The sequence below is a fragment of the Liolophura sinensis genome, chromosome 1, assembly GCF_032854445.1.
Source record: "Liolophura sinensis isolate JHLJ2023 chromosome 1, CUHK_Ljap_v2, whole genome shotgun sequence".
NCBI classification, from domain to species: Eukaryota; Metazoa; Mollusca; class Polyplacophora; order Chitonida; family Chitonidae; genus Liolophura; species Liolophura sinensis.
In genome coordinates this window covers 18,976,184-19,000,334 of record NC_088295.1, presented here as the reverse complement: position 1 = coordinate 19,000,334, position 24,151 = coordinate 18,976,184, and the positions used below count along the sequence as shown (strand labels likewise).

Sequence of the window (24,151 nt, the reverse complement as noted above, 5' to 3'; positions counted from 1 at the left end):
ATCCTGACTTTTACACTTACCTTTCCGGTGGACACGCACGGCCACGGAAGATCAGATGGATGCAATACCGGAATACCACTCCCTTACTACCGTCAGTAAGATTGTCGGGACACACCTACCTCTGTACTGAACAAATCTGATCGCGGAGGCTCAGATGAATAAATACCGGTATAGCGCTCGCTTACTGGTTATGTCAGTAAGGTTGTCGGGCCTCACTTACTTGGCTGGTGGATAAGGTAAACTGATTAGAGCTGATGTAAGATTGGTCTGTGAATATTTCCGGTACGGGAAAGTTGAGCTCATTGGCGATCTCTCTCAGTCCCATCAAATGACAATCAATGCCGTGTCCGAGAATTGTCTACAAATGAAAATGGCACGTAAGCTGACGAAACATTTTTCACGACTGACCCGAATATAGATTATGTCTAAATTCAGATTTTCTCTAAATAAACAGACGTCACTATTTCATTACATCAATAATCCCTATTTCTCTGAGGCGTCACTATTTCGTTACATCAATAATCCATAATTCGTTGAGATGTCACTATTTCATTACATCCATGATGTGGCGGTATCGCTATTTCAGTATTTTAAAATTGTTGAGTTTTAAACGTTCCACGTTAAATGTTAACTTATTTATTTATTTGGCTGTTGTTGAACCCCATGCTTTAACACCAACGGTGTGGTGGCATCGCTATTACATTAAATCATCAATGTGGAGACCTCGCTATTGTATTACACCCTCATGTGGAGGCATCACTATTACATTAAAGCGTAAATGTGTAGGCTTTGCTATTATATTAAATCATCAAAGTGATGGTATCACTATTACATTAAATCATCAATGTGGAGACATCGCTATTATATTAAATCATCAATGTGGGGGCATCGCTATTATATTAAATCATCAATGTGGAGGCATCGCTATTATATTAAATCATCAATGTGATGGTATCACTATTACATTAAATCATTAATGTGGAGGCATCGCTATTATATTAAATCATCAATGTGGAGACATCGCTATTATATTAAATCATCAATGGGGAGGCATCGCTATTATATTAAATCATCAATGTGGTGGCATCGCTATTAAATTAAATCATCAATGTGGAGACATCGCTATTATATTAAATCATCAATGTGGGGGCATCGCTATTATATGAAATCATCAATGTGGAGACATTGCTATTGTATTACACCGTCATGTGGAGGCATATCTATTATATTAAATCGTAAATGTGTAGAATTGCTATTATATCAAATCATTAATGTGGGGGCATCGCTTTTATATTAAATCATCAATGTGGAGATATCGTTATTATATTAAATCATCAATGTGGGGGCATCGCTATTATATTAAATCATCAATGTGGAGGCATCGCTATTATATTAAATCATCAATGTGATGGTATCACTATTACATTAAATCATTAATGTGGAGGCATCGCTATTATATTAAATCATCAATGTGGAGACATCGCTATTATATTAAATCATCAATGGGGAGGCATCGCTATTATATTAAATCATCAATGTGGTGGCATCGCTATTAAATTAAATCATCAATGTGGAGACATCGCTATTATATTAAATCATCAATGTGGGGGCATCGCTATTATATGAAATCATCAATGTGGAGACATTGCTATTGTATTACACCGTCATGTGGAGGCATATCTATTATATTAAATCGTAAATGTGTAGAATTGCTATTATATCAAATCATTAATGTGGGGGCATCGCTTTTATATTAAATCATCAATGTGGAGATATCGTTATTATATTAAATCATCAATGTGGGGGCATCGCTATTATATTAAATCATTAATGTGGAGACATCGTTATTATATTAAATCATCAATGTGGGGGCATCGCTATTATATCAAATCATCAATGTGGAGACATCGCTATTGTATTACACCCTCATGTGGAGGCATCACTATTGTATTAAAGCGTAAATGTGTAGGCTTTGCGATTATATTAAATCATCGAAGTGGAGAAATCGCTATTACATTAAATCATCAATGTGGATGACTATCAAATTAAATCATTAATGTGGAGGCATCGCTATTTCATTACATTAGGAAGTACATCATTCTATTACACAAGCATTGCAGTGGTTTCCGTAAGTTATTGCATCAACATTGTGGAAGCATCAATATTATATTAAATCAGTATTCTGCTGGTAGCAACAATTACCGTTGATGATCTTGTGATATGTGTTCATTTGTTGTGTCTTTCCCGATTAATCACCTAAAGAAGTATGGTTTCAACAAAGATGTTGAAAGTTACAATTAGATGTCACCATTAAACTTACGGTCATCCCAACTGATATGTACCGAAAACATTCTCTGTGTCTTCTAAAACTGTAATAACCCGGATCAGAACTTTTAGCTCAGACCACTAGGTAAAAGAAAAGCTCGTAAAACCCACCTGAACCATAATGTCTGTCTGCCAGGCCATGGCTTTTCGCAACAACTTCATTTTCTCCTCATCCTGTGATATACGATGTAATATTGAGGATAAGATATGGAGATGTAGCCAGAAATACTTTTAGTTGATGACAGACTGTTTAAACATTTTTTTTTCAACAAAACAACGTGTCTTTTCTGTTTACTTTTCTGTGTTAAATTAACGTTATGACGTAGGTGTATTTATACTCTATGACCAGTTACCAGACATTAGTCAAGGTTATAATTTTGGCGTCCATCCAATGCCATCCTTACCGTGGCCTCTATTTCTCCAGTCATTGCCTTTACCCATTCCAATGCCGGAGGTGAACATGCCCGGATGTTATCTACTCTCCCCAACCGGAAACGTCTGGTGGACGCACTTTCGTAGGTGGACACTAAACGCCCGTGAACCCTGCCAATTTAACCAGATGTTTAACTGGCGTATATTTAGTCATGGTATTTATAAGATGTCAACAGACATTGATCTGATTGATATCTTTTCTGTCCCGACGGAAAATCTTCGGTGTAAACCTTTCTCTGTGTGTGTTGTTTACTGTCGCTTAAAGTTCACTCATTTCATATTTTCTTCTAGCCTGAAATGTCCTTGACCAGTAGCTATTCACCAACAACTCAGTGATTTAATTAAGAAATGGGATTAATTCTTACTGGTTCCATACCTTAAAACAATGGTAATTTGGCGAAATACCGATTGTACGTTCCATCGATAAGACACGGGTTGGTAAATTGTAGTTTGTACAGGTAATACAAGTTGACATGAGCACGCATGTCAATCTGTAACTGCACACCAGTAAGATAAAACCATGAAATGTCCAACAAATGAAATTTCCAGCTCTAACTTCTGTGAACAAAGGCTTGAAATCGGAGTTCATTGAATCAACGTCTACAAAACCTGGCCGATGTAATTAGCGGAAAGGCTAACAAACCTGGAGTTCGTGTACATTTTTGTTTGTGAACCGCCCGGTTTGTTTGAACTCCACAGAAACACGATACTTACTTGTAATAAGTCAGCTGCAGCGCTAATTGGATAAACGAGTCAGGGCTCATATTTTGTGTTTTCGGAAACTCTCGACCGAACTTAGAAAAACGGAGAATGTACAAATCCAGATTCTTTATCAACCTGAAATAACGGAAAGAAAAACAGTAAGACGATCGATCACAAACTAGCGTACTATGCTTGATTTGCTGGCAACCTCAACCATATTGTTGAATCGATTTGTGTATAATCAGAGATCATAGGGTTCAGGGAAGTCGCTGGAACCAACGACTTGTTAGGGACGCCAACAGCAACGTAGCAGAGACAATAACATCCCTATCTACAACATACCATATTTCCATAAACGTGATTTGGTTTAGTTGTTCAGTAACTGGAACCCACGCTCTAACGGAGTATGAATGGTATCTGAGCTGTGCACACCTCACCATGGAACCTTCTAGAGTCTCATGATTCAACAACAACAAAATGTACATGTAACGAAAGCCCTCCTAAATCTATTCATAAATGAAACACAACAAAGTCTTTCGGACATTTGTGAATGGCCGAACAAAATTCGCATATTAAGATACTGACAGTTCATCAATAATGTAGATCTATTGATCAAGTACCATCAAGCAGAGGTATACAAGTGCTCCAGCAATAAAATCTTCACATTTTCTCACGATTCATTTTTTAATGCTCAACTGTTTCAAATAACTTTTCTTGAGATCGAACAGAGTAAAGGTCTGGAAAGCTAGAATAATAGAGGTATATACAAAATATATAGGCTCAATAAATAAAAACGCCCACCAACCAAACATCAACGCCAAGTTGCTTGAATTGAAATATAATGAATTGGTTCGATAATTGCAAGAATGAATTTGTCTCGTTTCACATCGAAAATTATCTCTACTCCTGATGGTGAAAAACGCGAATTTTCTAATTTTCCCTTCTTGCATGGGTCCAAGATGGTTTGAATATATAAATTTATCTTTGATGAATGCCTGAACTATTTTATTTTTGGCGGGACCTTTGGAGGTTTGCCAGACATTGTCTGTATTGAAATGATAATAAACGCGGGTGCTTGCAGCGAAGCAAGGCCACACCATGACGTCATTGACGTTTGATATATTGTTGTTATTTCAGCATGGAAAAGATTGAACGGCCAAGACATATTGGGAAGAAAACTTATTATTTAAATTCTCTTCGATTCATTGGATGATTCTTCTCTGGTCAGTTGGGACGTCAATGACCTGACTTGGCTGAGGAACTCATCATTTATTCCAGCTAGAGCAAGTGGCCTAATGAAATCGATAGATGGGTTGGATTAGTGTCCCCCTAAATGACATCCTCTAGCCAATTTACATCCGTACCAGGAAAATAAATGAACTAAACTCCAGGAACGGCCCACCCTTTAACCAGATCGGCTTGTCAATCAACTCGTTTCAAAATGGTCCGGGCTTGTTTGTTAATTTTGGCGGCTGAAATCCCTTAATTGTCTGGTGCGGGATATCGCCAGAATACAGATTTTCAGCTAAGCGATCCCAATTGAAATAAATCCCCAGGGACTTCTTCGATTAAATAGATTGAAAGAGTAGTCAACTGCGTGATCTAACCAATCAGTAAAAACATGTACTTCTCGCCCTTCATTCAGGTATCCGAACAATTTGTCTCCGGACGAGGACCTGTTCGCCTGATTTGTACTGCAAAAAATATTCACATCAATCAATGCTGCGTTCTGAGATTGGGGAGCGGACTGGGACTGAGCCATCTGAAGGCTTACTGAGAGTGCCGAAAAGCTGGTGGAGTATACATTTAATGACGTACGCCGTTCAGTGGTATAATGTAAATACAGCTTGTACTTAGTCAGCGTAAAACAACAAACATACTGTATATATACCTGTCAATTTGAGTTTTGGCCACGCTGATATCCTGTAGGATGTCAAGGGTGACCTTCCAGTAGAGCTTGCGTGGATAAGGCAACTCACATATTGACTGCATCCGTGGTAATCGTCGCTTTCTCACCTCCTCCCTACAATCAAAAAACATAGAACTCTGCGTGAACTGGACGAAAGCAAGGCTACAGAATGTTTGCTTTCTGACACCGACTAAAATACAAATATTTGTGTTGTTAATTACCGTCAACTCAAATAATTGAGAATGTTTATGGTATTACCTTATGTTCCAAAGAAAATTTCATCGTTTGAAAAATAAATGCATGTGATGCCAGATCTTTGGTAAAGTGGAACAAATTAATTGTCTGACGCCTCTTTTCTGAAAGAAGTCTACTCAAGAGATTATTTCCACTGATATCGCCCATAAATCGATGCGTTCTCGTATATTATAAGCAGAACGGAACAAATGGTACATAGTTTGATTATCTTGGTTAATTCCTCTCCATGCTTCTTTAGTTCATGAAGACATGTGAAATATCCCCCACGATGAAGGATAAGAGAAAAAGCAGGGGCATTTCAAAAATGCACCCCAAAATGAAGTATAAGAGAAAAAAAGTTCTTCTATAGAGCTGCTAGTCGGAGCTAAAAAGCAAATTGGTTTAAACTATGTCCATTGTCAAGGATGAGTTTTAAAACAGTAAAGACACTGTTTAAAGATAAAGTATGGCAATGACAGCCGTAGATGAAGGTAATTTCGGCTTCTAACAGTGATCGATTGGTCGTCTGTCAGACTTCTTCAGTGTTTACGTCACCTGTCCACACTTAGACATTGTCTTATATAAATCTGGATATAGATACATGTAGGCTTGTGTGACCGGGAGAGTAACTTTGTCTACGTGAGCTCAAACACATCCTGTAACCTCCCTAATCTGGGTAAACAAATATGCTTACCAGCCCTCTATATCACGAGCAGTTACCCTCGAGGATCTATCCACAAAAGATACTTGACACAACTCAGACATTCACAAGCCCTCGGGTATTAATTACGCAAGGAAAAAGTTACTTTGGTACACATCTTTTCCGACTAGAGGAAATATTTTAAGCGTTAACCAGTTTACCTATATCAGAAAAAGTGGAACTAATCTGATAAAAATATTTATAAATTCGCGCAACAGAATTTGGGCTCTTTGTCAAATATCAGATTTAATGTTGAGAAATGGGTGACAGATATCAACTCTTTTACATGTCTACAGCCCTTTGTTCAGCTTACGGTTTAAACGAACAGCATGTTAGTGTTATGTTATAGTAAATTTAAAACGTTTCAGGCAGATACTATGGAATGAATTTTCATTTATATTAAATATTACAGAGCATTATTAAAATGCCTCAAGGATGTTTCTAACAGCTGAATTCCTAACTAGCAGAGGAAATATCTGTGACTATTGCCACTAATATTGTTCACTAACATTGCCAAGTAGTTATGACCGGTGAATATGAATCACGATTTAAATATAATGTTATCGTTGCTATTAATAATCTGTCCTCTAGACGTTTAGTCTTTTGGACTAATTTATTTTAGTACAGTAATCGTGTTTAAGAGAGAAAACAAAACGAGAGATGTGATGCTTGATATGAAAAAGAAAACATGCAATTAACCAGTTCAAAAGCTTGCTATTTTTAAGGGATTTTCTCAGCCTGGAATGTTGCACTTCCGGTCTGCAGTCGATGGCTTGCCCATGGGTTGGGATGTATTTAACATCTTCCCACGCCATCTGAAAATACCGAAACAGCTTTCCAGTTCTCCTCCATTTACCAACGTCAGATCTGGCACGCCATCAAAAACTTTCTCAAAGTCGTCTACAGAACTTGGCATTGCGCCAAAAGGGGCTATTTCTCAGAATGAGATCTGTCAAGAACTTGATGAACTAAAGGAAGATGCCCAACTCTGACTAGCTTGTCTCATTTGTGAATTGTCTCAATTGTGGTTTTTGACTTGTATCGCCGTGGGAGGTAAAGCCACATTTCAATAATACATTCTGGCGAAAAGGATATATTGCCGTTTGGCAGTTATATACTCACATGTACTTGAGGAGATGTTCTATGAGTTGAACCACAGCAATGCCTTCAGATGGGGAATGTTCATAGTTCAAACCACAGGCTCCGTCCTGTCCAATCACAAACTGCAGACAAAAACACAAAGCAGTTAATTACCCTGAATTAATATTTCGATAAAACATTTTAATTTTAGATGTAAACTTTTTAAGAATACTACAGATAGTTTCAGCGTAAAGTGGCTTTCCAATTCATACATACATTTAATGACGTGTTTTTTTCACTGGCAACTTCAAAAGTACGCCATGAACGAGGCATGTATAGTTTATAATTCACCCAATCTTCAAAGACAATCTTCTTATCTAATAAGCGGCTGTCCTCAAACTCCACAGTTAATGATGAAGGCATGTTATTATATCGACTGCTTTTAGTGTGTTAGGAAAACACTCAAAAGAATGGGATGGGAAATTGCCTCTTTTGTTACTATTTTTGCAGGCGTGATCGAAAATCGAAATTAATTTGTTGGCTGGCAGTAACGCGATTAAGGCTGTGTAGCAGTTTGGTGCGGGCCAGGCCGCTGTACACAGACCTGCAGATTTGAGATTGATGCAGCCCTGGCCAGGCAACTTCTCGCTTTTTGTTTCTTTCCACAATGTGTGCCCCTGCCCGGGAAAATCTAATTCGACCATGAGCGCTAAAATTCACCTACACCCGCCCAATCCCGTTCGCAGACTGTTCAATTGAGTTTACCCCTCATTTCATCAGTAGCAAACTGATCAGCGGAGTTGAGAGCTCAGCCAAATTAGCGATTAAATGAAATCAAAACTGTAAGATTGCGGTGATATTGGCGAGCAAAGCGCTGTAATAACAACCCCTGATTGTCCCCGGTGATCCTCCGTCTTACACCCACGGCGTGTGCGAGAATACGGGGGTTTAATCTTTCTGTCTCCCCTACTGGTATACAGCAGTCCACTACAGTTCTCTCCACACTGACCGACAGATTGCAACAAAAAATACTTTGCACTATGCTTGTGTTATTATATTGAACTGAAATCAGAAAACCACAGAGCCACAGGATTTCACCTAAAGTGTAACATTTTTCAAGTGACGTATTTTGCTTGATTCTAATTGATTCACCCACCTTATATGATTACTTAAAAGTGCTTCTGAAAGTGCATTGTAACATATTATACTTTAGGTGGAATACAGTGTTTGGAACTACAGAAATTAGGCACTTTACCTTTCGGAAAAGATAATATGTTTAAGTAGGATCGTCTGTATATCTTTCCCACTTGTTGATATTTTTCAGAAGACTATGCACATCTGGATTTCTTAATTACTTTGTGGATGGAAACTATATTAAAAATTACTTACAGCATCCATATGTATATCACAGGTTATATATTGCTCCCTGAAATATTCCAAGGATGTGTTAATTCAGGATAGAGTCGATTCAGTTTGCCCACTGCATATGTAAATATAGGAAACATACACATTTTGACTTTTCAGCTCACCTCATACAGTTATTTGTACGAAAGATCCATCAACAGTTTTCACATATTAACTTTCTCTTTACCTGCATAGTTTTGTCGAACCATCTGTTACAACTGTTGACACAAGACCCCATCCCGTGGAGCATCTGAAAAGCCAGTGAGACGTCATCTCTGACAGACATGGACGTCTCGTCCACGCTACTTTGATGGTTAAAGGCTATTGGTACGCTGGAGTCCAGACACAGCACGAATATACACCTCTCAATAAGATCCAGGCTATCTCTATTGGTAGACTCTGGGAAGAAGAACTTACTAAATAAGACAATGTCACTTCAAAACACAGGTACAATATTGCTGACAGTGAAATCCTGGTAAGATTCATAAATCAGCGAGGCTTTCAATGATCGAGTAGTCTAAAGACCTCACGCTAGAAAAGTTTATTTTCTTGTTTATGTAATTAGTGTTTTACTCTGTAATCAAGGATATTTTATTTATTTGGTGGCGACAAGAAAGCACTGCACAATTTCAACCAGCGGCAAAATCAGGGGAGGTTGAATTCGAACCTTTGATCTCATTAGTGAATTGCTATTGAAGAGAAGTCATTAATCCAGGCGACCGGCAAGGACTCCTAACTATTCTCTCACTAGAATCTCATCAGAATAGAAGAGCTACTGAAAAAAATATTGAAGGCGGTGTGGTGGAATTTGGGCTCTACCAATGTCTTTCTACGTATATACGTCATGGTGGATGTAGATTAAATTAATATACCTTAAAATACCAACAAATAATAAATCAGCAATAAATAATACATAACAAATATAAAAACAAATTACTAATAAATAAATCTCACAATTTCGTTGATACAAAAAGAAGAAGTAAACGGCTGAATTTCACCTGACACACATGTGCTCGAGGTTCTGTACAATCAAACTAAATTAAGTACAGATAAACAAGGCATTGGGTGGAATGGGGCTGATTTCCTTTTAAGAGAGACTGTTGACAATTTTTACCTTCCATCAAACGCATGCGCGCAGTAGCCCACTGATCCCGCCCGAGTGACGTGAGGATTCCAATAGGATCACATGTACTTTCATTTTCCTCGGCCATTTTCACAATTCGGGAAAGTTGAGTGAAAAGATTGTCTTGTGTAAGTCGTAAGAAATTGATTACAACATCCAATACAAAAAACTGAAAGGAAAATGTAGCACATAGTTACATTCACGCACCATGTGTCTATATCAAGAAATTTTAGTCTCAACCAACGCATTATGGGAAGCAATTAAGGAGAATTAATTACAAGAGTGTACGCGTGATAAGTTTTAAAGTACAAAAAGTTTTAATAGCTTTTGTTGTAGGAAGATATGCCCTTCTTATTGATGGAAAAATGTGAATATGTGATATAGCAGTAACAATCCATTTAACTTTGATATTCAGTCACTAACTATGCACTAAAACTAAATCACACGACTTTATAAGACCCAGCCATTATATTTTCAAGTCCACTGTCACAAAAATATAAATAACAACATTTGCTTTCGTTGACATTACATGACGCACATTATATATACATTTCTCATCTTTCTCGTGGCGCATTGTCTACTTCATTATCCAATTTTTATTTTAAGATAGATTTTCAGACGTAAATTAATAGATGTATTGAATTCCTGTTAGAGAGAATCTTAGATTGCAAACTTCCCGAGATGTTTTCACAACTACACCTGTGAATTACGTAACACTGTTTGTTTAATAGCATGGAACACTCGTCCAATTATAAGGAAATGAATGATAATGTCGGTGACTGAATGTGATGGATAATACTAATGAACTAAATGAGAACTTCCTGATAATACATCACTTATGATTTTATGATTTTCCGTTAACGTGTTTTCTTTCTCTCCAAGCTGTCATATGTTTGTGTCGTTGCGTTATGAATGCAGTTGATTTCCATAATTATGATGACGATGGTGCAATTCTCTCACTCCATCAGTTACTCATCAGAGATAAACGCATTAGGTCTCATTAGTCAGAAGAAGGGGTATTCAGATTGCCAGGATTACTGAAGACCGAGGAGTGTATAACAATGAGAAATGAGAAGAAAGTCTTTGGAAATATAAGACAGCGAAACATGCCAAGTAATTTATCTTTGCAGCTCACAAAAACATCTGCACCAAAAATACTGCTCATTAATATATCATTTCATTTCATCGAAGACATCTGTCCTCGAAAACTTAAGATAATAGTCCCCCGGGCTCTGCCCGGTTTCCACACACCATAATACTGGCTGCCGTCGTATAAGTGAAATATTCTTGAGCACGGCGTAAAACACCAATCAAATAAATAAATAAATCAAGATAATAGTGGGTGTGGGGCATGATGAACTCTTTTCTTTGTGGTCGTGGATAAAAATTTATTATTCTGTTAAAGCACTTTGCCATCAAAAATTTCATTACCACGAATTTTCGGCCTGAATAAGGGTAAAATCTAATGTACATCCACTTGACTGAAGGTTGCTTTTTTGTTTCGGCTTCAGTTTACATGTAATCATGAATAGTAGCTACGAGGCTCTCTGTCAGTGAAGCAAAGGTTTCGATACAAATTAAACAACGTCGGTTTGTTGTTTTCTGTGTATTATAGACTGAGATCAGAGAAAGTAGTTGGTGCGAAATTTTAATCTTGGGTAAAAAGTACCATCCGAATGTAACCCGTAAAATGGTTTATACTGATATTCTTTGATAGTGCTCATAAATAAGTTTTATTATTATTTATGTTATAAAACAAGGTCTATCATATCGACTCTCTGATAAAGGTAGAAAGCTTTATCCATGCCGTCATTTTATATTACTTCTTACATGTATATTTTCCTTGGAACTGATGTTTTAAGTTGCTTTGGAAATAAGTTTTGCGACTTTGATTGGTCTTCGTGGTTTACAAGTGGTAAATGACTGTCAGTCTTCGCTGGGATTTGACATTAGTGGTGAATGGCTCATACTTGTGTGAATTAGGGAATCATTTGGCGGTAAGTCATATGATTGCTGACATGGATGACTTGGTAAAGCCTTAGCGAAGCTCTCAGATTATGAACAGAGTACCTGATTTTTACAGATAACCACAATGTGTTCAGGTTCGGGTAAAATGTTTGTGGCGTCCACCACGAGACTGTCTTTGCCCTTGCCCGGAACCCGGTAGGAAGTGAACAGTCGGTAGTACTGTTCCATGCACAGCGGCTGGCCTTTCTCACGGTGCCTGGCTCGATCTATTGGCAGCCCTCGCCTAAAACAAATCCATGATATATTCATCCATACCATGTTACATCCATCATGTATGACAGTCGATTAATCGGGTCAAGCAGATCGGTATATTTAGAGGAAACTTTCTGCTTTAATATCCCAGGGATAGGAGTCATAGGTCGAGCTCTATCCAGGCGATGTCAAGATAACTTTGATGTCAGCTGGCGACATTTTGGCCCCCAGATCAGAATACCATGACCTATTCCTGCCGCCCAGTTTCGCCCCAGGAGAGCTGTGATTTTGTGAACAGCCAAAATGAAGTGTTGTCCAAGTCCAGTGCCACCATAACTGGAAACTCTAGACCTCCAGGCTGGCTTCAGTTTTTTTCTGAGCGCATAAAAATTGTGGGACATATCAAGCCGATAGAACAACTTCTGAATGGTCAGGACAATATGCAGAGACCGTATGTTATCTTATGTCCACGACGATCTATATACTGTCAGGTTTACTACAGGCCATCACCTGCCCTTATCTTGAAATTCTATCCATACCACAATACCCTACACTTATAGTTCCTAGAATGTCAGCCAGTGATGCCAGACAAATAAGACAGATAGGACATGGCCGAGTTAAGCGTTGGTTGTCATCAGAGACGACAGTGACCATTTTCCATCCTGTCCGTTCTTGATGGCGGTAGGACAGCAGCAAAGAGACGGTGTTACGAGGCTCGGTCTGGGATCTATCAATGTGTCATTCATTAGGGATTTGTGGACATAAGCTGATGACACGGCGCCGCACGGACACGGATAACATTGTAAAATGATTATAGTGTCCAGTTTTTGACATTAAACGGGCATCAATTCTGCAAGGTTTCCGAAACATTTGACAAAGACGACTAGGACAAGATAATCAATATGACAAGACAACTACTAAGCAAATTCTTTCCGACAGAAGCATTTGGCTGAGGATTGGGGACAGTGGGAAAGAGGCCTAAATGAGGACATGCGCAGCGAATTTTAGCATAGAGATTCTCATTAGCGACATGCCGTTATAAACTAATGGCGTTGTTCTGATTAGATATTCACTTATTAATTAGTTGGCTTAACCTTTCAGTGAACTGTGCAAATAAAACGGAATACTCACGCGTCAATAACTGTTTTATAGTCCAGAATGCCAGAAATTAACCTGGCTGCAAACCTGTAAAGGGGAAGTCCAAATGTAAATTTAGTTTAAAAAGTTTCGTGGAAAGTTTTTGTGTTGCTATTTCACAATGATATTAAAAACAACACACAAGTTATTACAGCAAGTAACTGAGACATACCGTAACTGTGCGCGTTCGTCTTCGAAATACTGGCGCGGAAATGCCATGCCTGGGTTAGAGTTCACAGGAAGAGGAAGTCGTACTTTCATATACATCTCGTCTAACCACCAATTATACGCCTGTGCAGAAAATTGACATGTTAAACATTAATCTATCACAATTCATGATATTTTGTGTTTTGCGAAATTAAATACAAACTAAAACTTTGTGTATAAAATATAAAACTTTGTAACAAATTATCATTAAAATTCAGAATGTGTTATTCGTAGTTTTTCTCAGAAAGCCTTTGATTTTACGTGCAAAAAAAAAAACAAACAAAAAATGTCTTCCTTATGTTTGTAAAAAAAGAACAAATGTATATGTTGCTGGCCAATATAGTAAATCAGTAAAATTAAGAGAAAATCGCCAATTCCCTCAGGTGTTTTTTTTTCTGTTGTCATTTTATACAAATATTTGTTTAAGAGTCGCAAAATGACAACGTTACATATGTAATAGACAGTGAAAATATCCAGGCCTGAATAACTCAGTTTGGTTTCCATTTGCAGTCTATCGTTTCGGACGAGAAGGCCAATGACAGAGCAACCTCAGGTCTATTTCCCTTGTGGAGGGAAGCTTGCCATGTGGAGCCGGATACTCCATCAGCCGATGTGCTGCAGAATTACGGGCCCAACAGAGAGGCACAGGCAACTTTGTTACTGCTGTGACTAAATGGGAAATTTCAAGACTGGGTTCTGGGGTGTGCCCGTGGCTATTCTAGAGGAAAATGAGCTTTGATTTTTTCGTCCCTGGATGACAGACCTAAGTTAATTTATCTCCAGCAATTACACGTGCAGATATTTTCCTATTGACGGGTTGTCTGGCAGGGTTTCTTGTGAGACAGTGGTCGTTCCCCCTTCTGACTGCCTTCGATCTCGGGCTAAGCACAGGGGAGACATTAGCGCGGAACCGCGACACAGATCCATCGCTACTTTGCCCAAGCCAGATATGTATTTCGCAAATCAAAATTATTTCCCTGGAGGACTAAATAAGACCTTTCTTCCAGTATAGCAAATTATCAAGTCTCAAAGGAGGTTTTACTTTCTAAAATACTCCCTCCAATGGCATTTCTAGATGACCACTTGTCTGATGTCTAAAAGTTTCTCTTACAGTTTTTCTGTATTTACAGCCTTCTTCATGACATTCAAGCTTTTAGAGGTTCATCTCACATGCCAGAAGGGGTTTGCGAGCGCTAGGCTAAGCAACCAAAAACCACACAACTTTCTGGAATACTAGAGTCTTTACGGATCATGGTGCCTGTGTGATTGGCATGGATCGTCATGGTATAGAATACTGGAGTAAGGTCATCCCGTCATGAAGCTTCAGTTGCACCAGAACGACCGTTACATCAAACAGTCTACAGTAGGGCGTAACGGATTTTCGCGATACAATTTCCTGGGGTAAACCAAGCAGACCGACTGGGCTGCTGTTTGCACGGAATGGTTATTTCCATTCAGGATACAAACCCAGCCTCGTTCATTAACTCCCGTCAACTTACTGATACGCTTCTGGTGGCCAGGAGATAAACATCGGCGCTTCCAACACAAAACTTTACTCATATCGATTCATTACGGCCAACCATCTTTGTCTTTTTCGATACTAAGAATTAGATTTCTGTCAAGGCAATACTATGCCCCAAATCAAAATGATATATAAGTGCCAAGAAAAAACCCGAAAGCCGAGCTTTTGCCATAACCGCCACAATGCACTCATGCCGGCATGTGGACAAAGATCAAGACCTAAATCGCAAAGATGATGGTAATGTTTGAGGGTAAAGTATCTCAAGGAGGGCCTGGTTTGGTCGATGATTAGGTTCTACACAAGGCGCTGAAGCAGACTATACTTGTCCACCGTACCAATATGTCAAACATAAAGTTTACTTCTGTGTCGACAAGCATACTTTGATTTCTTGGATGTAAGACGAAGGTACCACGCTAGTGTTTTATTTTTAATACTTTTCCCTTCGTTCATTTATGTTTCTTTTTCCTATAGGTTGTCTCCATGGCTCTCTAAATAAAACCAGACTAATTCTCACAATTAATACGATTTATTTCTAACATACTGATAAAGTGGCTTAAACTAAAATGCCCACGTCATTCATTCATCCTGTCGTATATGTTCTTACCCAATTATCTTTGGTTTCAGCGTATGTTTTTAACTTTTCTTGCAGGTATTCTCCATCGCCTCCTTTTTGACCGAACTCTGCTACAATTTGTTTGGTGATATCGTACTGCTTTTCCTCTACAATGGGTTTAACCATGGCCAAATACTTGTCCAGGGTTGACTGAAGATCCGGGACGGGCAACTTGGGCAAGGGTTTCTGACAAAGAAAATACAGCAAATATTGACCACAACAAAATAAAATAAAAGTTTATATAACGCAGTGTACAACAGCTTTTCTCCTAATAAAAAGATATTTCTGCTTTCTGGGGTACCAAAATTAGAATTTCTAGAAAAATTCTTTCGAAGAAGACAAAGCTATAAATATTTCTTATCAGCTGAATATCACTGAAAACAGAGCCAAAATTCTGGCCTCTATTTGTATGAACATGATCTGGATATGAGAAACAACCTTTAATAGATGAAACTAAAATTAATTATTGACAAACTAAAATTTATTATTGACACTAAATGTGCTCAAAACGAATAATATTCAAAATATGTCACGCATGGAAATAGAAGGGAATTTCAATTTTCACCATCGTAAGAAAACAAGAGCTTCCTTGAGATTATTTGCTGCATGAATCATGTTGAAAATTATATTAATACATCCTATTCTCAAAATGATTTGTTAAGGTGTTAAGGTGCAAACTGTGTTAATAATGTCATAGCATATTCAATGTCAAAAGGATGTAATAAAAGTTCAACTGCTTTTCTGCATCTTAGAATTGGTCCAATATTTGAACAAATATTCAGGAAATACTCAAGAAACCGGAAGAGAAATTTTGATATTTTATTCACGGTAGAAGAAACACTTCAATCAACCTTGAATTCGGTGCAGTGTTTTTCATGGGAGTTAAAATCTTTCATTCTCAACAAACATTATAATACTCACTGGAATGCTTGACGATGTGAGTATATAAAATGGAAAGAGCTGTCGCATGTTTAGGATGTTTAGGACTAAACACAAATTATTGTGAGCGGTCACAGTCAAACAGTCTTATTCTGAAGTGTTTTGCAAACGCGTTCCACTTCTGATGTAACAATTGGATGCTGACAAGAGTCTAACCAATGTGTTTGAAAATGAGGGAACGGGATGGTATGCGGGAGCATGCTAAGACCATAAAGCAGAGGCTGTGTGTAAACAGGGCTATGGATGAGCAACCTAGGTCAACTTTTGCTGGGACATTGTGGGCTTGGAGGAGGAAAAATCGAACAGGGGCTCCGAGTCATCGACATTTATAGAAAGGGGGATTCGCTACTCGGTTCAACCAACACAAATAATCTTATTTGCCACTTTATGAAGTCGGACATGATAGAAGCAGGGTCTCCCCGTCTCAGAAACCATTGATTTGGGCGGACGGAGATATTTGTCTTAGCTTTCCTCTCGTGACATCCCTGGCCAACCTTTCATCATTCGTATGTGTATCAAGGCAATATAGTCCGAGCCAAGTTGCTCGTCTAACTGCGTCTTGCTCCAAGTGGTGGAGGGGATTGGGGGTGTGCTGCAGAAGAGAGGGGGGGGGCATATAGAGGAGGGGTAGACCAAACAATCTAGAACCTAGGCAAAGTGAAAAAAGACACGAGTGGAGGATCTGGCTGGAGCATTTTCCGACATGCTCACTGTTCCGACTGGCTTGTTGAGCCGCTAATCCGGGAGTGCTTCCCCAAACACTCCAGCCTAACCGAAATCACGAAATTTGTATCCGTGAAAACACGGCCTTGTTGGTGATATGTGGATGGACAATTCACAAAAGCTTCTAGTGTTTGTGAACATTGTTTGCCCAATCGATAGAACTGGTGAAGATCGAATTGCCTTAATCTTTCCAACTGGGAAGTTGTCCCTTTTCCAAATCTTATTTCTCTGTGGCGGTAATCATAGGCCATTTATGCTGGCAACGTAAGCCCGTCAAAACATTGTGTTCAGCTAGCAGACTCCCTTGTGTCCAGTGATTGCTCAACCTCCGTTTATCCCAGTTGTCTGCGGGGTTTTCATTTGGTCTCCCAGGGCGATTTGAATCAGCTAAAGGATGAAACAAACTTCATCCAGACTGTTATTCAATAAAAAGATAAAAGAGTGTGAGTAATAGATGATCACTGCAGGAATTTGTCTATACGAGCATTTCATTTGTGCTGTTATAGATTTCAGGAATAAATGATGCCGTGACAAACTGTGAAGTGTTAAAATAATATAACTGTAAAACACTCTGAAGCGAGAATTGCATAAAGGCTGCTGTCCCAGAGGACTACTTTACTGCCAGTTAGCCCTAGTTTCAACAAGCCTAATCATTCCTGAATTGATCTTACACGAATCTGAAGAAAATGGCATGAACGTATTGCGGAGGTGGAGGGGAGGAAAGGTTCGCGTGCTGGCCAGTTAAACATGTCTGAGAGGCGTGCTAATCTAGGCAAGAATGGCGCGGGGCCCAGGGCACGTATTGCATCACACTGACAGCACTAGACATTTGTACCCCTTCCAACAAGCTTGTAATAGCACAGGTCCAGTCGGAGCCCAACCTTAAGAGGACGGCGCAATCTATATTTCGCGTGTAGCACGCAAGCGTGTCGGGAAGAAGAGATGATCCTCTAGTTTACTTTAATATTTAATGCCGTGAATTCGCGGCTAAATGTCCAGAAATAAAGACAGCGGTAATTGGCTGTGTTTTTCATCGCGTGACAAATAGAAGACACTGGGACTTGAGTTTGAAGGCAGATGGCCTCAATAGCCACAACAAAGACAAAGGGCAGTAGATCTTGCCACTCATGTTGTATCCATGCATTGATTGCTGTCAATTCCTTCCTTTAAGAAACTAGACAGTTTGAATAATTTAATCGTTTCTGTCGCAAGAGAAGCAGTACGTTTCAAGGATTCTCTGTTCTATTCAAAACTATTGGGTAACAGTGAGACTATACATATTCATAATCAATAATGCCACGAGAACTTGGCATATGTCGATAATCTGAAGAGGTTAAAAGACAATTACACTGGTTAAATGCCTGGAAACCTTTCAAGGTGTTAGCTTCCATCAGCGACAGAGTATCGGACACCAGCACAGTGAATACCGTGGAGCACGTAAAATTGATTTATACTTTCAGGGGTACATTTTGACTGCACTTCCGATGTTTTCTAAAAAAAAATGTTTGGGGACTAACATAATAATCACAATTGTAAAACATAAGTTTTGAAATTGGAATTTTCGATATGATTTTGTACGTGAAGATGTATCATTATGCAAAATGATCACATGTCTTATTTTTACAACTGATTGATGTAGGAGAAAGCTATATTATTCTCTTATTCCTTCATTAAAAATGTAAAATTTCTACCCACATATGAGCAATAAGCTACTGGAACCGTCAAGCTCTCCACAGAAGATTAATTTCAACATCAAGCCTGAAGTACAGCAATACTATACACTATTAGTAATAAGAAACTATAAAATTTCTTGCCTCATCTTGTGACCTCTTGGTACTGAATACCCTAATAACCGGCAAGAAATTATATTTGTAGAACAAGTTTACAACCCGAAGTCGTGTCTCTGATATTTATGTGCAAATTTCATTTTCGCTAGCGACAGTACTGCTAAGTGAGCACAGCCGCGTCACTTCTGTCAACCGGTGATGAAATAGAGTAAACTTCAGCGGATAGCTTATACTCGGATAGCTTATTTATTCGAAGTATTTTCCGAATATGCAAGTTATACACAGGCGCAGTGAAGCCTGTGATTGAAGCCTTGTCTAAGCCGATAAAGAGACGGTGATAATCTTTTCAATTTGATGAATTCAGTTGTTCGGAATAATTTTAGCTGAGCAATGGAACTCATGTATAGACCCGACCAGGCGTCAATTATCAATGCTCAAGGTAGTGTAATTATAAATATACAACATATTTTTAAAAACTTTGGAAATCGACTCTTTTGCAGCCCACTGCTGTTATGGAACCGTTTTATACATAATACATGAATCCGTCCTGGTTTACTACTTTCTTAGTTATTTTGTGGCTTGTGTGGAAATTTGATTATTGATCCGGAACATCCATTATAGTGAGTGATTGGCGTACGAATGTTTGTTTCTAAATATTTGTTATTATAACAATGACATTCAGACTGTTGTGCCAAGTGCAGCTCTCCACCTTTTAATCTGTTTTCATATCGTAAAAAAATATTGTCATACTTATTTTCCCGTTCTTTTCTATTTCGTTTTCATTTCCAAAAAAAGAGCACTATAATGAAGTAGTAGATTTAAAAGGTCGTAGGATTACTTGGTTAGTCATAAGATTAAATCATGAATTTAAATGTTTTCGCATATTTATTTATTATTTTGTGTGTGGGTTTGACGCCGTGGTGAACATAGTGTATCATGTAGTTGCTGTCAGTCTCACCTCACTCCATGTCTTATGAAGATTTTCACAAAGTATACTGTTTAGTCCACACAGATTTCACCAGTAGAGTCATAGGCATTAATAGTGGACAGTTAGGCGTGGTTTAGTCCACATTGATATCACCATTAGAGTCAAAGGCATTAACAGTGCACGGATAGGCGTGGTTTGGTCCACATTGATATCACCACTAGAGTCGAAGGCCTTAACAGTGCACAGACAGACGTGGTTTAGTCCACATTGATATCACCACTAGAGTCGAAGGCATTAGCAGTACACAGAATGGCGTGGTTTAGTCCACACAGATATCACCACTAGAGTCGAAGGCATTAACAGTGCACAGATAGGCGTGGTTTAGTCCACATTGATATCACCACTAGAGTCGAAGGCATTAACAGTGCAAAGATAGGCGTGGTTTAGTCCACATTGATATCACCACTAGAGTCATAGGCATTAACAGGGCACAGATAGGCGTGGTTTAGTCCACATTGATATCACCACAAGAGTCGAAGGCATTAACAGTACACAGAATGGCGTGGTTTAGTCCACACAGATATCACCACTAGAGTAGAAGGCATTAACAGTGCAAAGATAGGCGTGGTTTAGTCCACACAGATACCACCACTAGAGTCACAGGCATTAACACTGCACAGGTAGGCCTGGTTTTCAGTCGCTTTAGAGGCAGGTTTACAAGAGTACATACTGTAGACAGTGTTAGATATGAGACAGAAGCTCTCACTGTGACGTCATCACGTGACAGCTCAATCGCATAGTACCGCCCAGACAGTTGCTCAATGAATCAATGTATAAAAATGATAATCGGAATGTCTTGTTATTAATTCATTAATAGGTGGTAGATATACAACCACATTATATATGATGAAAGTTAAGTGGAGTGGTTTGAAAGACAACATTTGTCTTTCAGTTGTTTAGAAGGAAATTTAAAATGTATAGCAGAAAAGTATAACGGGGTGCTCAGCGAGAAACAGCATACCATGTGATTCAGCGACTGATGGCCAGGCAGATTCTAACCATTAACCAGATTGTTGTTTTTTCCACACGTTACATAGAAAGGAGAAGTTCGAAAGATCTAGCCCGAACGAATCACAGAATTAGCTATCTCATTCCAATACAGTTCATTAGTTACTAATTCGTGTATCTTTGAACAAATGTGAATGTGCTCCTTCCAATAAGTTTGACGTCATTATCTGATGTATGTTACGTTATTAAAATAACGATATTCAAACCATCAAATTAACTGCCCGCTAATAAGAGACACGGCCATTAGATAAGATGCATACTGGTGATTCATTTCTGATATCAGCGCTGCTCAACTGCCTGCCTAGAGAAGATAACATTTCCAATGATTTCCAATAAATAATAAACTTCATGATATGGCAACCACTGATTGCTACACAGCTTTGTTATGGCTTTGACCACAGTAGGCAATAAAACCATAAACGCTCAGCAATAGTTATTCCAGGACTGGCTGGAGCCCACTGGTCACATATGGTCAGTTTAAAGTAAACATATCAGCGATACATGTTTCTAGATCTATTGACCTAAATCCGATATCAAGTTAACTGTGGTACATAAACCAGTTATAAATCAATATGTGCTGAAACACCCCCACTCGAACCGCCATGCTGGCGCGAATGGCACGACTTTTCCAGTGTTTTAGCATGTTAAGGATTATAAATTTCCAAACAAGGCGGAATCAAGCTGTCAAATCAGTACAGATAGTACAAATTGGGTGTTCCCTTCACCATGCTTCAAAATAATTTCTCTATTTTATACATGAATAAGAAGCTAAAATAAAGCTCAAGGACTGCAAGTGTCATTGGTTCCAGATAAATTTCATTTCTAAATTTCGATTGCCTGTGGAATTCTGTTGGCCCCAGCTGTATATAGTGTTAAGTTAAAAGTAATTATAGGGCAATAGGGCAATACCAAACAGCGTACATAGCTTTTGAGACTTCTTTGAGGAGTGAAAATAATAAGAGTTTGAAAGTCTGCAAAGAAAAGATGAACAACTGAAATCTTACAAAACACATCCACTGCTTGTTTGTGTTTTTTATTTCAGTATAAAGTAAACAACGGGGGCTGCAGACTGCGTAAATAAATTTTCTTTATGTTTATCACACATTTCCATGTCACCTTCGAGAGCTAGGGAAATCGCGCTATTATTTATGGAGTTTAATCGAGTCAAACCAGGCTCACAAATTTTCAGTAAGACTCAATTTTTAAGTGTGATCTTGCTCACTAATCACGCTTTTCAAGGTGATAAGAATCCTGGCGTAATTGGCTTGACAGTCAGTCAGTTATTAGTAATGATTGTCCAATCCACTGAACAGCTTCGATAATAGACCTTGTCGGTGCGCCAAGGCTTGTGGAGTCACGTTTTCTCCATTGTAGAAATCCCACATGAAATGTAGAGGACGCCTAGATCTGACCGTCATACTAATGTATCCGTTAATCCAACAAGACTAAATACCATTAATGAAGACAGAATCTGTCCCGTGATCCTCCAGAGACTGCCTTCTCATTTGTCCATTTGATTGGGCCAATTCCTCCAAGACGAGAAATTTTACGGGGCACATCAAAGGAAATTACAAGGGTTGTTGCCATGGCAACTTCGTCTGTTAATGGAGGAAGATAGCATCGTAGCAGAAGATTCCATGTCTTGCCAATTATTTTTCTTTCGAACAAAGACTGATCGATTTCACTCCAGGGCTGATTGGCTTAATTATTTGACTTTGATCAGGCGTTGTTATTGAATTTTGTAATAGTCGTGATATCATTTATGGCACCGCTAATTCAAAGAACTTGATCTAGACATGGCAAAAAACTCCACCGGATTAAAAGGCCATAATCAGAAGTAATATACGCATCTTTCAAGCGACCATAATTGTATTCTAAATGGTATTAAAATGAAATGATAGCACATAATGATTTACAAAAGAAAATGATTGGTTCCGACAGTTTTGTTTTTAAAGTTTTTTTTCAGACATAGTTCACACATGATTGTGATATTTAGTAAGTATACAGTATCGTTGTGCGGCGTGAACAAAATGTACATCATGTGTATGAAGTGAGTATATAGTGAAGGTGAAACATAATTGTGTTATGTAGTACAGAGTAACAGATATTCACTGCTCTCCCTTCTTTGCGCCTTGGGAGAAATAGGTAAGCACACAGCTCACATGGAATGGTGTAAAATTGCTGAGCAATTACCATCCGCACAGTGCTAGATAACAACATTTTGCCTTGTGGACACAACTTCTACACAAAACGATTGCTTAAGATGGTTGAAAAAATGATTACTGTCGGACAGCACACTTCTCTGAAAGTACTGCTGCTAAAATCGCACAGGTGAAAAAATGGGCTGAAAGAAGTCCTTGTAAATAAGGTAGCGGATTTCAAAGCCAACCTCTCTTCCACATGTGGTAAATAATTTAAATATGAATGTCAGCTAGGTCGAGATAGAAGGTCATCGTCCGAGTCACCATAATCAGCAACCCATTTTCAAAAAGAATAATTTTGTCAAATCTATTAGAGCTGAGATTTAAATGACATGAGTAAAACTTGAATTGTGCATGAAACTGGCATTTTGAAGTTTTCAGTCCTAAAGAACTTACACCATTTTGCAGTTAAATCTAAAACCTTTCTCTATACTTTCATGAACATTAGAAAAATAAACACTACAGCCCCCCCCCCCCCCACCCCCACCCCCACCCCCCGCTATGGATGGATACTCATTTTCCTGGCAAGAATTTGTTCGGAGCGAGTAAATGTGTAACCGGATAACATCAACCTATTGTGAATAGGACAAACTCCTACGACTGGGCATAAAATACCCAACACCAAAATACCGTGGACAACGCATGAGGCAGACACAATTGCTCACAGGGTCAATGGGACAACTGGTCTGTTGAGTGTCATGAAACTACGTCAAACACAGGGATACGAGAGATTTCTTTACTCGGACAGTAAAATAAAACGAAATGAAACATACTAGAGAGCCACTGGCCTCCTACCACATGACCTCACCCACGGATAAAACACAGAAGATGTTGAATAATAAGAGCAGCACTCGTGTTACACCGTAAATAACCGGTTTCTGAAGATAACGATGGGAA

At 38.7% G+C, this 24,151-nt stretch overlaps 1 protein-coding gene across 1 annotated transcript in view; it reads right to left on the bottom strand.

Moving 5' to 3' along the window:
* The window catches only part of LOC135468564 (choline O-acetyltransferase-like), a 57,519-nt gene that overhangs the window by 1,543 nt on the left and 31,825 nt on the right, over nt 1–24,151 (bottom strand). The window contains exons 3-14 of the mRNA XM_064746929.1: nt 15,600–15,794; nt 13,439–13,557; nt 13,261–13,314; nt 11,980–12,160; nt 9,901–10,078; nt 8,974–9,185; nt 7,425–7,525; nt 5,351–5,482; nt 3,472–3,594; nt 2,730–2,868; nt 2,437–2,499; nt 221–358 (exon numbers count right to left, since the gene is read on the bottom strand). Coding sequence (XP_064602999.1) covers nt 221–358; nt 2,437–2,499; nt 2,730–2,868; nt 3,472–3,594; nt 5,351–5,482; nt 7,425–7,525; nt 8,974–9,185; nt 9,901–10,078; nt 11,980–12,160; nt 13,261–13,314; nt 13,439–13,557; nt 15,600–15,794 — 1,635 coding nt within the window. The remainder of the gene's footprint in view (nt 1–220; nt 359–2,436; nt 2,500–2,729; nt 2,869–3,471; nt 3,595–5,350; nt 5,483–7,424; nt 7,526–8,973; nt 9,186–9,900; nt 10,079–11,979; nt 12,161–13,260; nt 13,315–13,438; nt 13,558–15,599; nt 15,795–24,151) is intronic.